The sequence below is a fragment of the Medicago sativa genome, chromosome 7, assembly GCF_051527215.1.
Source record: "Medicago sativa cultivar Bolivia chromosome 7, Bolivia_mono, whole genome shotgun sequence".
Lineage (NCBI taxonomy): Eukaryota > Viridiplantae > Streptophyta > Magnoliopsida > Fabales > Fabaceae > Medicago > Medicago sativa.
This window is the reverse complement of record NC_140755.1, coordinates 61,014,273-61,028,341: the sequence shown is the minus strand read 5'-3', so window position 1 is coordinate 61,028,341 and position 14,069 is coordinate 61,014,273. Positions and strand designations below refer to the sequence as shown.

The 14,069-nt window shown below is 33.0% G+C and overlaps 1 protein-coding gene across 50 annotated transcripts; it reads right to left on the bottom strand.

The window, feature by feature from the left end:
* Positions 1–825: 825 nt before the first annotated feature.
* On the bottom strand, positions 826–8,602 carry LOC146907365 (microtubule-destabilizing protein 60-like). Of its 50 annotated transcripts, none has more exons than XM_085722734.1 (14): positions 8,463–8,602; positions 7,964–8,021; positions 7,729–7,876; positions 7,311–7,379; positions 5,879–5,935; positions 5,647–5,778; positions 5,448–5,557; positions 4,599–4,812; positions 4,354–4,431; positions 3,667–3,807; positions 1,960–2,058; positions 1,818–1,877; positions 1,565–1,659; positions 826–1,243 (listed from the first exon to the last, which is right to left on the bottom strand). In XM_085722734.1, exons 8-14 carry the CDS (start codon positions 4,632–4,634, stop codon positions 1,129–1,131), a joined length of 624 nt encoding a protein of 207 aa, XP_085578860.1. In that variant the 5' UTR covers positions 4,635–4,812; positions 5,448–5,557; positions 5,647–5,778; positions 5,879–5,935; positions 7,311–7,379; positions 7,729–7,876; positions 7,964–8,021; positions 8,463–8,602; the 3' UTR covers positions 826–1,128. The 50 variants fall into 50 exon arrangements, with proteins under 50 accessions (XP_085578860.1, XP_085578853.1, XP_085578852.1 ...); XM_085722727.1 differs by having other exon boundaries at positions 4,599–5,166; positions 7,964–8,012; XM_085722726.1 differs by having other exon boundaries at positions 7,964–8,012.
* Positions 8,603–14,069: the final 5,467 nt, after the last annotated feature.

The window sequence follows — 14,069 nt, the reverse complement described above, 5'->3', positions numbered from 1 at the left end:
TTGGTTTTGGCTGTCAAAGATTCAGCACAAGCTTTTTGCGGCTTTACCATCATTACTGAATAAGGTAATGTTATGACAAAAGTAAGTTCATAGGAAAACATGGTAGATGTGGTGCTGGAAGGAGAGTCGATCCTTCTTCCCTCTTCATTTTATGTTCTTAGCTTCTTGTGCATGAGTAACAGTATTGATTAAAACATAAACAATCCTTAAACAGACCATAATGTAAATCACTGAAGTACCATAAATGTTATAACTTACATCATAAGCCTCATTATTGTTGTCCTTCGCACGTGTTGAATAACGTATTTTTAAAAAAAAATTGCTCTGAAGGAGAAATGTGCAAATTACGAATTGTTGTCCTTCATAAATGTGATGATCAAAGCTGCATAAACCGAATTGTTTCATGGTTTAAAAATGTCAAATCCTGCCTCAATCATCATTTGTTAGGACTACTTGGAGTCAGATCCTTAGCTTGGGTGTGGCATTTCGTTATAAGAATACCATACAGAAGAACACCCAACATACAGATGCACATAAAGTGTTACTCTAAACGCTAATGTGTGTGTGTGTGTGTGTGTGTGTGTTTGCGAGGTTGAAGAAAGGAAATAAAAATATTTCGTATCATTAAATGACATCGTGAATAAAAATATTTGTGAGGTTGATTTTTGCAAATGTGACGGAACATAGCGAACATTAAGGAAAACTCTTTTTGATAGATTAAGGAAAACAATTATTTTGATTGAATTTGAAAATTTAATATGTTACAAAGATGTATGAAAATTATCCAACTTTTAAGAATCATAATTATGCATAGAAAATATGACATTGTGATAAATGAAGACTTGTAGTTATTATATAATGAGATTGAAAAGTAACAATGAATTCACATCCCAAAAAAAAGTAAGTTCATTTCATTTCAATGAAAAGAAGATACCTTTTGCCTTAATCCATCTGCTTATGTCTAGCAGTACAAAATTATTGCACTACAATTGATACAATTGATCAAAGGTAAAACCAAAATTTGCAACTAATATTGCTTGTCCATATACAAATTGAATATTTCTCTTCACATAAGCAAATGACCTCTTGAATCATCAACATTCACATCAGTAAAAGTCCTTTGAATTCTCAGTTAAAGCATGAAGAGTATGATCTCATTTCATTCAATGTCAAGCACTTGATCTTCTTATGGTGAGGTATGTGAAACTTCGATTCTTTTGGTATAGTTGGATTCTTCATTGACCTTTAAATCAAAATATACAAATGAGACAGAAAGATGCACAAAATAATGGATCCAGATTCACTGTAGTGCACACATTAACTGATTCCGGGAATCAATTAAAAATCGATCGGTTCACATTACACCTTTCATCAAATAAACTTTAAATAATCTTTGCCATTGATTTTGTAATCGAATGACCAAGATGGATAATTGTGTCATGCAGACATGCAGTAACTGCACGATATCCGAATCACAAAATGATATGCCAAGAAACTATTAAAAATATACTATAATTCATAACATTTTTTAATAGTGTTCATTATGATATTGATCATCCATTACCTCCTTGGAATAAACGGTCTGTCAAAATAAGGCATTGGTTGCGCCTTAGGAATGACTTCCTTCCTCAATCTCCTAATCTCTTCCTCTTCAGCCAACTGTAAGGGAATATATACAGACATCAACATTTTAGATAAAGGAAAACATGGTAACTAAAAATTAGGACACACTGATTTGAGATGTGAAAGTTGGAAAACACAGTAACTCAAAATCAGAAGTTATTGATTTGAGATGTGACAGTTGGTAAACATGGTACCTTTTGTTGTCTTTCCAATTCCATTTTCTGTTGTTCTATCAAACTCAATTTTTCAAACACCTACACAGTTAAGCATTCATCAATTTTACATTTCATGATGTGTAAAACTAAAGGGGAAAGAAAGAGTAGATGAAATATGCACCCGACGATAAAATTCAGCGCGACCAATTGCCCTCGAATCACTATGAAGCTTCACGTCAATAGGCTTTGTGCTTTCTTCCACTGGAGGTTTTAGCAAGCACTGTAACAAAAGAATGCTTAGACAAATGGACAAGCAGAAGCTACTGACAGAATTATCATAGATACATTCATCCTCATCTTAGGATTAAGCTGATTCATTCAATCCCAGGCTAATGAAGGTTCAATGCAGTTAGGATTAAGTTGATTCATTCATCTTCATATTATGCGTAGGCTAATGGACAAGCAGAGACTACCAACAAAATTATCGTAGATTTGATAAAGAAAAACACCGAGGACAAACTCAGAAAATGGCATGAAACGGTGAGATATTCTGAGCTATAAGGATTTCTAATTCCACTGAAACTGAATTTACTCCATATCAACTGATATACGGTCAAGACAATGTTTTACCATTGGAGATTAACCTAACCTCATTAAGGGCAGCCAAACAACCAGCAAGAGCAAAAATGATCATATAGAATTATTTTAGATTAAATTATGAGATGATATACAATGCTTGTCGTAATGTACTGTCCTAAATCCTAATTGGGAATTGCTATCTCCTTGCCATGTTATGCTAGGATATTAAATATAAGGCTGCTTTATAACACAATTCAGTTCAAAGTTTTGAAGCAATATCATATAACCATTTACGGATTTAATTCATATACACCGTCAATGTAAAGAATTTTTAAACCATCAATTAATCATAACCATCAAATAAACAGAAACTTTTGACTTTATAATAACTACTTCTAGAGTCATACCCAAGATCAGTTGCAAAAATTCAGGTCCTTGATATAATCATAGTCCCTAAACATTGAAAACACTGTATAAAAAAATACCAATTCATCATAAGACCACTTTGTAATACCTCATTGAGATTTTTGATTACATTGCTAATTGAATATTTGTCGACTATTCTTGTTAGAGAATATAGAGAAAGTATTATCTTTGATTCTTCATCGTCTAATGCTAATGAAGGTTACAACAATAGAAGTTATTATCTTTGGTTCCTCGCTGTCTAATGCTAGTTTAGTGCGGGAAAAAAGCCTTCCAAGAAAAATAGTGCAAAGAGATATGTGAAGAGGAACATTTCTTTAACAAAATCACCACGACCAAATAGTGCAAATATTATGTAATCTAATTGTCACAATATACTTTTGATTTTTTTTCTTCATCAAGACACCTCAACATATAAGACTCATGTACATTTGAAAAAAAACAATATATAAGCCTCAATTTGTAATCATCTTTCCTGGTATAGAATAAACAATACAAATCCTACTTCGGAAACCAATAACTTATGGAAACTGAAATATAATTCATAAACTCAAATGAAGCAAGCTCAAACTCAACTCTAATTGTCACAATATACTTTTGATTTTTTTCTTCATCAACTCACTTCAACATATAAGACTCATGTACATTTAAAAAATAACAATATATAAGGCATCCAAGTTGTATATCGTAATCAACCAAGCCAAGACAAATTAATCCCTATAATATATTTTTTTATAGGTTGAAAGCAGAACCTCGAATAGGCAAATAGAGAAACATCATGGAATGCCTCAACTAAATAACTAAAAGTAATTATAAATTAATCTAGAAATACCAGACCAAACACCAAATTAATAATAATAAAGAAAATTGAACATCAAGATATCACCTCATAAAGTCTACGATTAGCAAATAAGCTGTAGAATTGGATGCCATAATTATCTGTTTGTAGAGCCATTAAATCAGAAGAGCGGTCAACGGCTGCTTGGCTAGAAATACTTTCACATATTTCTTGAGAAGACAAAGGAGGCTGGAAAAAAGCGAATGTCAGGTTCTTATCAAACCTTCAACAAATGCATTTCTTATGCATGTTATCAAAATAAACATGTAATGTATAGATAAATAAAAATCAGTTTTCCCATTGTTCTTGCAAGATCATTTTCAAAAGGCAAATGTCCATTTAGCATAACAGTCTATATATTCTCAACAAAGTTGGTTGTGGAAGTGAATTAAAAACACTCTTCATATCAAATATGGTGTTTAAAATTATGAGACTTAAAATTGTAAGACCAAATAAGGATACGTGGCATACAGTTTTTATATATTCTCATCATGTTAGTTGTGGAAGTGAATTACAAAGTCACTCTTAATATCAAACATGGTGTTTAAAGTTGACCGACGTGATGCAAGTTTTCATGCCTAATTAAGTAGAAAATTTATAATGATGGTGGATAGACATTTGAGACTTTAAAATTGTAAGACTAAACAATGATGTGTCATGCCAAATATATTTCAAGACGCACTGATGATCGATCCCATAAACAATATTATGAATAGACCAAATAAAGGAACTAACCTTGATCCCTGAAATAGACCTCATTATCTCCATAGAAGAGATCTTTAATATATGAATTTGGTTATCGGCACAAGAAATCTGCAAACCCTTGATTAGTTTAAAACATTATAAAGAGCTAGTTTGTTGTTGGGACATAACCACATACTAACAATCATATATTCAAATCATTCTATATGATCACATTTCACCACTCATATTAAATACATAGAGAAGGGATCCTATTTGTTTGTGTGTTTGGAATTTACCTCTTCACCACTCATCATCAACATACTTTGAACCATTATCGAACTTCTCAAATTTTGAATTTAACTTTCATTTTCATATCTTTGTTCTTCACCTGCACTTAGTAACAACAAAAGGGATTGTAAATGTCCCAATAAAATCAATCAATGTAAAGAAATAAATCTAAGACCAAAATTGCATCTCATCCCATGAGTCATATCGAAGTAGATGAACTTGCTGCAAAGAAATATCAAAATGATCAAATGGAATACCACCAGAACTTAAAATTTGAATAAAAGAATATCATCCATTTCAAAGTTGTCGGAAAACAATTTTCAAGTAAATAGAGTATAAATGATAACAGAATTTTGAAGTAACATAATTGAATTGGATTATTAGAGCTGACATAAATATGATAACCTAACTTTGGCAAAACAATCTTGAAGCAAAAGACTTGAATTGGATTATCAGAAATGACATAAATATGATAACTTGACTTTGGCGAAACAATCTTGAAGCAAAAGACTTGAATTGGAACTGAATAGCCATCTCCCAAAATTCATTCACCAAAACAAACAGCACTCAACTTTTCTGGAGAAACACAATTTCATCATGACAGCACTCAACTTTTTTGGAGAAACACAATCTACTCTCTATCTATCAAAATTCATTCTTTATGAATTCCCAATTTTTCGGATATTGAGTTTGACAACTACAAAATATATTTTAAAACATCACATACCCACAAAACTTCCATCAAGGTTCCATGTGACACGACTAACAGAAGGTGTAAATTAAATTCTCAACTATAAGACTCCAATGGTTTTTAATATTGCACAGTATGAGAACTCATTAACAAATGAAATTCAAACCTGAAATGGTAATGAGCATGCTTATATGTCCCATATCTTGAATGGTTTTGACACCAGCCTTTCTCGCATCCCAAGTTCCTAAAGTGAAATTTCACCATTATTTGAACCAACTGCTCAATGGAAAAATGCATTCTTATAATACTTGTCAGGATTTTAGTAATGAAACATTATACATGTGTATAAAATTTTTAGGAAATACCAAGGAGTAAGGTTTGGTGAGAAGGATGAAAATCCATGCTTGCACAGAGGACCTTTGATGCAAAGACATAGCTACTGTTCGTGGAAGATCATCCAGCGACCAAGAGGCTTGTCGAGCTGAAGGATAAGAAACCTAAGATAAAAAAAATGAACATTAGTGATGAGTCAGACAAATTACTCGCATAAAGAAATCCAATCTGATGATATCCTAAACAGATGATTATTGGTATTACCTCCTCCACAAAAGGAGCAGGCCGGAGTATTTTCATTTGTTGTTCATGATCAGCACTCTGATACTCAACCATATTTTCTTATTTTGAGATCAAAACTAACAATATCATCCATTTTCTTATTGAGACATTTTCTCAAACACTTTGTGAGTACAAAGACAAATTCAAATTGAATAAAATATAAATACTACAAAAATAAGACAAATTCAAAACCAATTCCACAAAAGTACAAAGACCTTTTAAAATAATGATATAACCAAACATATAGCATCACAACAATAAAGATGACAATGCAACAGAAAATATGACTTTGAAATGGCTACAATAGTGCATAGGATACAAATGTACATAGAAGAACAAACAGGTCTCAATTTTTCACAGGATCTATTAACTATAGAAGGAAAAAAATCCTGCAGATTCATCAAAAAGAATGGGAAATTAAGGGAAATAATCAGGTAAGTATGATGATGAATATGACATTAGTATTGCTTTTTGATCTTCCTGCATTATTTGATAGATAAGCTCTAATGTCATAAGTTAAATGCACATGCCTCAGTTACTATCTTCCCAAGGTTTCTGCTATCATACATAAGCTTTAATGTCATAAGTTAAATGCAGAATCTAAAATAAACAAACAGAGAAATAGCAGGGAATTCCCCCGATTAAATAACTAAGATTGTTAAAGCTTTTTCTCTCCTCTATCACAACTGAAAGATAAAATCCAGAATTTATAGTACTTTTTAAACCAATTGCAGTGTATGCACAATCCAAACAAATAGACCAAACAGTTCTTACCTCAAATATACAAATTCCAGTGACAGATCTCCAATATATACATGTACAAATTTGTCATATTCTCTATAATATTCTCTTTATAGTAACAAACAAAGAACCAACATCTAGAATTATTTATTCATTCCAACCACATTAGAGCATGTTTTTTATTCAACAACTGAAACTTGTAACTCAGTTTTCTCCATCATAACATAATTGAATTAAGCAATTCCAAAGCCTATTTCAAGTTAATTTCCGTCTTCTTTCTAATGGTATAAGTCACATTTCAAACTGGTGCATGAATAGAGAGATATGACAGGACATTCCAACAACAACAGTTCAGATTTTTACTTCAGCTGCTCAAACTTCTAACTCAATTCTCAGTCATAGAATAACAAAATTAAGTTCTTCCAGAGCCTATTTCGTGTTAAATTTTGTCATTTTCCAATGGTTCAATTTTCACTCAAAAACAATGAAGGATAGCTCAGAGATAACTGTAAACCTTTCTCATTTTATGTTCTTAGCTTCTTGTGCATGAGTAACAGTATTGATTAAAACATAAACAATGCCTTAAACAGACCAGAATGTAAATCACTGAAGTACCATAAATGTTATAACTTAATCAGCTATCGTCAGAATGTTTTAATTTAGGAAAACTCACATCATAAGCCTCATTGATCAAGTAAAACTGCGCCCCACAATCTCTTCCTTTGCACTCATCTGGATGGTACTGAAACAAAAACAAAACCCAAATATTCATCAAGAAAAACCTAAAACAAATCCAATTACGATGCCACATTTTTATATCTATTTAGAAAATGTGCAACTGCAGCCTATAAAAACAAATCAACATCAAACTCAACAATCAAAACAAAAGCATCAGTTAGTGCTTTCATTCATTTCTGTACATTGCACCTACAAAAGCATCAGTCATTCATTTATGGTGTTCAAGTTAAATGGCAACCATCTTATATGCCTAGTCATACTTTCTATAGACATCAACTATGGTTTTTGAGCCGGCAGCACTACTTAGCCTAATTGTTTACATCAAAACATGACAGTAGAATTTGTATGCTCACCAAATCATCGATAGTAGAATATATCACACACCCCTTGTCTCTAGCAAGCAGAAGCAGAAAAAAAAATCCCAGCTTTACAATGTATTTAGCTTTTAGCTTCTTCACTTGCTATAACCAATCCTTGTATGCACTTTACATTTCAGATAATCTGCAGAAATGACAATAAATGCCTTACCACAAATTTACAATTACAGATAAGCTGAGCATTTAAAATCTCTGGAAAATGAACTCTTACCCAATAGCATAGTCAGAAATCCAAACCATCTCTATCATAGGATCACTATCTACAACAACTACTTGTCAATAAACAATTTAAGCATAATCACTTATACAATGAAAAAGAAGCATAATCATGAATTCATGTTTTGGGACATATATTACTTTACTGTTTATTACTCAATTTCATAAAACCATAAAAATTCCCTTTTCCCCCAAATGAAAACCTAACTCTAAATTCATCAAATTTCTACATGCATGAGGGAAAGGAAACCAAAAACAACAAAAACAAAAACATAATCACACCAAAAACAGAATCAACAACAAAAAAAAACCAGAATCACCAAAATACAAAAGCTAAAACAAAAATAAAACAGATTACACACAAAATTCATTCTATCTGAGACATGCATGGCATTAGATTGCTGAAAAACTAAATAAATTAATCAACCCCAGAAATTAACTTTGATGAAGAAGAAAATGAAAATTAAAAACAAAAGAAGAAGGGTTGTTACTACCTTTGATGAAGCAGAAATGAAAACGGAAGAAGGAAGAAGAAGGAAGAACATGAGTTTTAGGGAGAGAAATCGTTTCTCTCTTTCTCTCATCCCCTTTCTTTCTCTGCTTCCCGACCCTCTCTCTCTTTTCCCTTTTTTCTGTTTTTTTTTTCTCTTTACACATATATATAGGGCAAGCAAGGCAAATAATTATTTTACCAAAATACCCTCAATAAGGGCAAAATGGTAATTGGCACGGACATTCATTTTTCTATCTAGTTTAGTAGATAAAGTGCCGAATATGCCTAAAGCATATCATAATTCTTGACTTGAATGTGTTCTCACAATTCTCACATAATTGAGTGTGATAAAACCTTTATAAAATTGTCATGATATGAGGATTATAGGTCATATACTTGTCTTGATGTTATGGTAAATTTTTTTAGGTGAATTTTGCTACTTTTAGGTTAAAAATTTCATTACCTTTTGTCAAGTTTTTTAGTGTTTTCTTTTGCTTATGGTTTCTATTCTATCATGCCATATTCTACTAACCATTCCATTTCATGTTTCATTCATTCATAAGCATTCCTCATCTCACTTCATTTCTATGGCTTTAATTCCCATGACAAGACTTAGTATGTAAAATCTAGGGATTTTGTAATTTTCTTTATGTTTAAATTCTTGCAAGACCATAGAATGTATTTAGGCCAATGATGTAAAGGACAATGGACTCTAATGATGTACACCGACACAAGCACCGACACATGCACACACATCACATAGATACTTAGATGTATGTTTAGGATATGCATGCCTTAGATGTATGTTTAGGGAATGTATGCTTAGATGTATGTCTAGGTACTTTGAAACTAAGAAAAATCTTTTTTTTTTTCCAAAAAACATGAACAACATCACTCAAATCATTTTCTAAATAAACCTTGGGATCAAAATCCCATTGATTTTTCCCTTTTCTTTTCTTAAACAAAAATCTTAATGAATTTTAATCATACTTAGGCTTTCTTTTGCAAAATAACTAATACCACCTCACATTTTCACAACCTTATGCCCTTGAGGCCTCTCTCTCATTCTTCAAAATTCCAATTTTTAAACTTAAAACCAACCAACAAAAACAAAAACATTTTTGGAAGAGAACTACGGTGGATTTGATCCCTTAAAAGGGTACGTACGCAAGGAATCAAAATTCCTTCAATTCAAATAAAATAAAAATTCAAACATTCTTCTCCCTCCAATTCTTCACTTAGTAAACCCTTAGGTGTAAATATCACTTTCAAATAGTATTTAAAAATAAAGCGTGCGCGTAGAAAGTAAAGACGGTTCCTATAGGATACTATAGTCGTTATGGGTGCCTAACACCTTCCCATAACGAAAACAACTCCCGAACCTCGATTCTCAAGGGTTTTTCTTATTTTTCCCTTCCCAAGAAAAAATGAGATATCAAAGGTTAGAAAGGTTCAAACTTAATCAATGTTTGACACCCAAAAAACCAAGATAAAACAATATGCCTTGAGCAACCGCTGTCTAGGTACCATGACTTTTGTTTTATCTTTGCTCTTAGACATATCTGCAGTATTGACCAATTCAGATTTAGGTACCCATTGTTTTATGGGTCCTTTCAGGTTAGTACTGGAAGCTTTACTCTTCACTTCTTGTACCTTGTGCTGTAAAATTGGTTGCTTCTGGTTAACCATTACTTTAGGTTTGACAACCATTGGTTTTGGTACTCCAGGAGCACTAACTGCTTTGTTCTTCTGACCTCTAGACTCCAGGACCTCGGATTCAGGTTTAATCAGACTCTGAGGAATAGGTTCTGATCTCTTTAGAATCTTTATCTTTGAAGCCTTGGAATCAGAGTTTATCATTGCCTTTGGCTTAGAGTTCTTTGGCTTTGATGTAATCGTAGCCTTAGAGCTGGAAGCTTCAGGTGACTGAACAACAGTTTCATTCATAGCACCTTCAGGTACAAAGAAGGTTTTCAATCCTTCCTTGATGCATTCACAACATGCTTTGAGACTGATTTCATTAGGTTTCCCTCCTGAAAATCCAATCCCTTTACTATTGTTTCTGTAAATGCTATAAATCATTAAAGCAACTTTGCTTCTATCAATACCAGATATAATAAAGTCTTCAAGAGCTATCTCATGTTTACTTAAAGACTTTCCATTACATTTTTCTTTTAGCTTCTGACAAAGATACTTAAGCTTCTCTTCATAAGTTTTACAGATGAAGTCAAAGCCTCTAAGTCCTTCTTTAGAAGCTTTTAGATCCAATAGAGTTGATTCTTGTTGTTTCATTAAAATAACATATTTTTCTTTTTAATTTTTCAACTCATTGGTTCTCAGCTCAAAAAGTGTAAGGAGTTCTTTAAGTGACTCAACAAGTTCTTCTCTGGGAATTTTAGAATATACCTCATTTTCATCTTCAGAGTCTGAATCAGGTTCTGTTCTGAAGTCATAGTAGCTACTAACCCAATAGCTACCTTAGCATCATCATCAACTTCTTCCTTTTCAGATCCAGATTCACTATTTAAATTTTCCCAGGTTGCCATTAAACTCTCCTTGATCTGCTTTCTGAATTTCCTTGTGTTGAAGCTTGATTTCTTTGACTTGTCCTTTTATTTCTCCTTCTGAAGATCAGGGCAATTAGCAATGAAGTGCCCAGGCTTCTTACAGTTGAAGCAACCCTTCTGATATTCTCTTTTGAAGTTCTTCCTACCACTTCTCTTAATCAGAAACTTTCTGTTCTTTCTTGCTAGATACTCAAGCTTGTTGGAAAGCATAGCCATCTTCTCTGCAGGATCTTCACTAGAGTCTTCATCAGATGACTCTTATTCAAATTAAACCACCTTCAGAGCTTTTGATGACTTCCCTTTAGATGGTAGAGAAATAGATTTACTCTTCCTGGCAGGTTCATGTTCATTAAGTCTAATCTCATGAACTTTGAGAGAGCTGATAAGATCTTCAAAACTTAAAGTGTTTAAATCTTTAGCTTCCTCAATAACAGTAACCTTAGGCCTCCATCTAACAGGAAAGCTTCTTAGTATCTTGCTAACATGGTCAGAAGAAACATAACTCTTCTTCAGTATTTGTAGTCCAGAGACTAATGTTTGTAACCTTGATTACATCTCCTCAATAGTTTCATCATCCTTCATCTTGAACAACTCATACTGATGAACAAGCATAAACGCCTTTGCTTCTCTAACTTTCTTGTTGTCTTCATAGTTAGCACAGAGAGAAGCAAACATTGCTTTTACTTTTGACTTGTCACTCATCTTCATATACTCTACTTTAGGAATAGCAATGACAAGTGCTCCTCTTATAATATGATGCTTCTTGTAGATCTTCTTCTGAGTAGGAGTATGTTTCTTTCTATCCATAGCAGCTCCTTCATCATCAAGAACCAAGTCACCAACACCATCTTCAAGTATGTCCCATAGTTCTTCATCTAAACCCATGAAATAGCTGTAGAAGTTGGTTTTCCACCAAGAAAATTCTTTTGGATCTCCATTGAACTTTGGAACTTTTCCCGAGTTAAATTTCTTGTTGTCACCATAATCATATGGAACATCATTGTGACCAGATCCTGAACTAGAAGTATCACCAGACATATTTTTCTTAGATCTTTTTTTGTTACACTGTTAAGTGTTAAGACAACATACCAAGGCTCTAGATACCAATTGAAGGTGATAAAAACACAAGAAAGGGGGTTGAATTGTGTTAGATTTTTCTTCATTTTCTCCTATCTGAAAATACTGATCAGAAGCAATTAGAGTAGTGCTTCTAAAGTGATGTTCAGAACTAAAATGCAGAGTATAAAATAGAGAGAGAGAGAGAGAGAGAGAGAGAGAGAGAGAGAGAGAGAGAGAGAGAGAGAAGAAGAAAGACACAAAGCAATTATACAAGTTCCTTCCACAGACCGGAAGTAGTCTTGTCCCCCTTTCACTTCCAAGGAGAGTTCACTAAAATGTAATATCTGATTACAATTGCTCAAGCACACAGCAAGAGACTTCCTTTGCTCAAGCACACTTTGCAAGAGTCTTCCTATGCTCAATAACACAATCAAGAGACTTCTATGCTCAAGCACAACTGCAAGAGACTTCTAAACAAACAAGATTACAAAGAATATGTTTGAGTTCGAACACTTGATATACAATCAGGGGTGCTCACAATACAAATCAGATACATACTCTTAAGACTTTAGAATTTCAAAGATATGAACTTGAAAACAAAAATTCTAAGTGAACTTTTGAATGTAGAACAATTTCAGCAGAGTTTTGGCACTTGTAAGTTGTAGAGTCTTATTGGAAATTGTTGTCATTCTCTAAGTCTTCACTCCTTTATATAGAGGTCTGAAAGAGACGTTGTGAAATTGCCAGCACATCAAAATAGAGTCGTTTGAAGCTTGATCAATCACCAATGATCTTTTGCCTGATTTGGCTGTTGTCCTATGAATGATCAATTTCAAATTCATTCCCATTGTGAAGGAACATCTTTGCAGGCAAACTGTATCCAGAGCTGTTTTTATTGTCTTGTAGCAAGGACACTGCAAGTAGTGGAGATAGTGGTTGTACGCTTCGTACAATTGTACCATGTCAACGCTTTTTGAAGATAAGCATCCAATGCCTCCAAATCCTTTCAAAATGACTATTTCTTCACATTCCAAGTCTTCTGCCTTGCTTTTGAATCCATTAAACATCTTTTGAAGCTTTAATTCTTTCATCTTGATGAATTATAGCTTCTGATGAGGTTGCTTCTGATGAACTTGCTTCTGATGAACTTCAGCTTCTGATGATGTCATCTTTTCAGGAGCACTATTGTCTTCAGGGGTGCTTTCTCTTCAGATGCTTTAAGCTTCCTTTTTGTTGATTTCTTAGCTCTCTTTTGTTCATCCAGAACCTTTGTATGATATAAATTTTTGTCTATGGTCCTGTACACTTGAACAAATATTAGCTAGTCCAATTGACAATTTTTAATACCTTGTTATCATAAAAAATCTCAAGGTTCATTGTTAAATACATTTTGTTCCAACAATCTCCCCCTTTTTGATGATGACAAACAATATGATTTAAAACTTGATCAATTGTTGTTAATCTAATTAACAAGTTGATTTTGGGGTTCTGAGGTTTGTAAGCTCAGAGTCTGAGGTTTGTAAGCTCTGACTCCCCCTGAGTCTGACAAAACGGCTCCATCGAAGACGAAGAAAATCTTATTTCTTATCTTTTTCCGAAAAAAGATAAGACTTTGGACAACATTGAGCAAGATAATAATATCTTCGCATTGGAAAAACCACTTGTAACGACTCTTTTCGATTATCAAAGATGGAATAGGCCATTGCGATATATAAAAAACGATCACTTTGAAAGAGTCGTACGAGATGAAAATTCACAGTTTTTTTTTTCATATATGTCAAAGTGATGGAAAGTAATAATATTTAAAGCGTAATAATATTTCAAAATGAAAAGTAGATTATAGATGAGAAGAATTGTTCAATTAATTTTATTTGAAATTTGATACTCCTTCTTCCGTTCAGAGCTTATACCTTTCAGGTAATAAAGATAGATGTTTTTCAAAGTAATTTTCAAATAACATTAATGGGGCTCAGAGCCTTTAA

Coding starts and splice junctions, on each gene's coding strand:
- LOC146907365 (XM_085722692.1), bottom strand. CDS start 4,634: ATGGTTCAAAGTATGTTGATGATGAGTGGTGAAGAG. Junction 3,808..4,353: donor GGTCTATTTCAGGGATCAAG/GTTAGTTCCTTT, acceptor GCTTTTTTCCAG/CCTCCTTTGTCTTCTCAAGA. Junction 2,059..3,666: donor CTAATCGTAGACTTTATGAG/GTGATATCTTGA, acceptor CTTTTGTTACAG/TGCTTGCTAAAACCTCCAGT.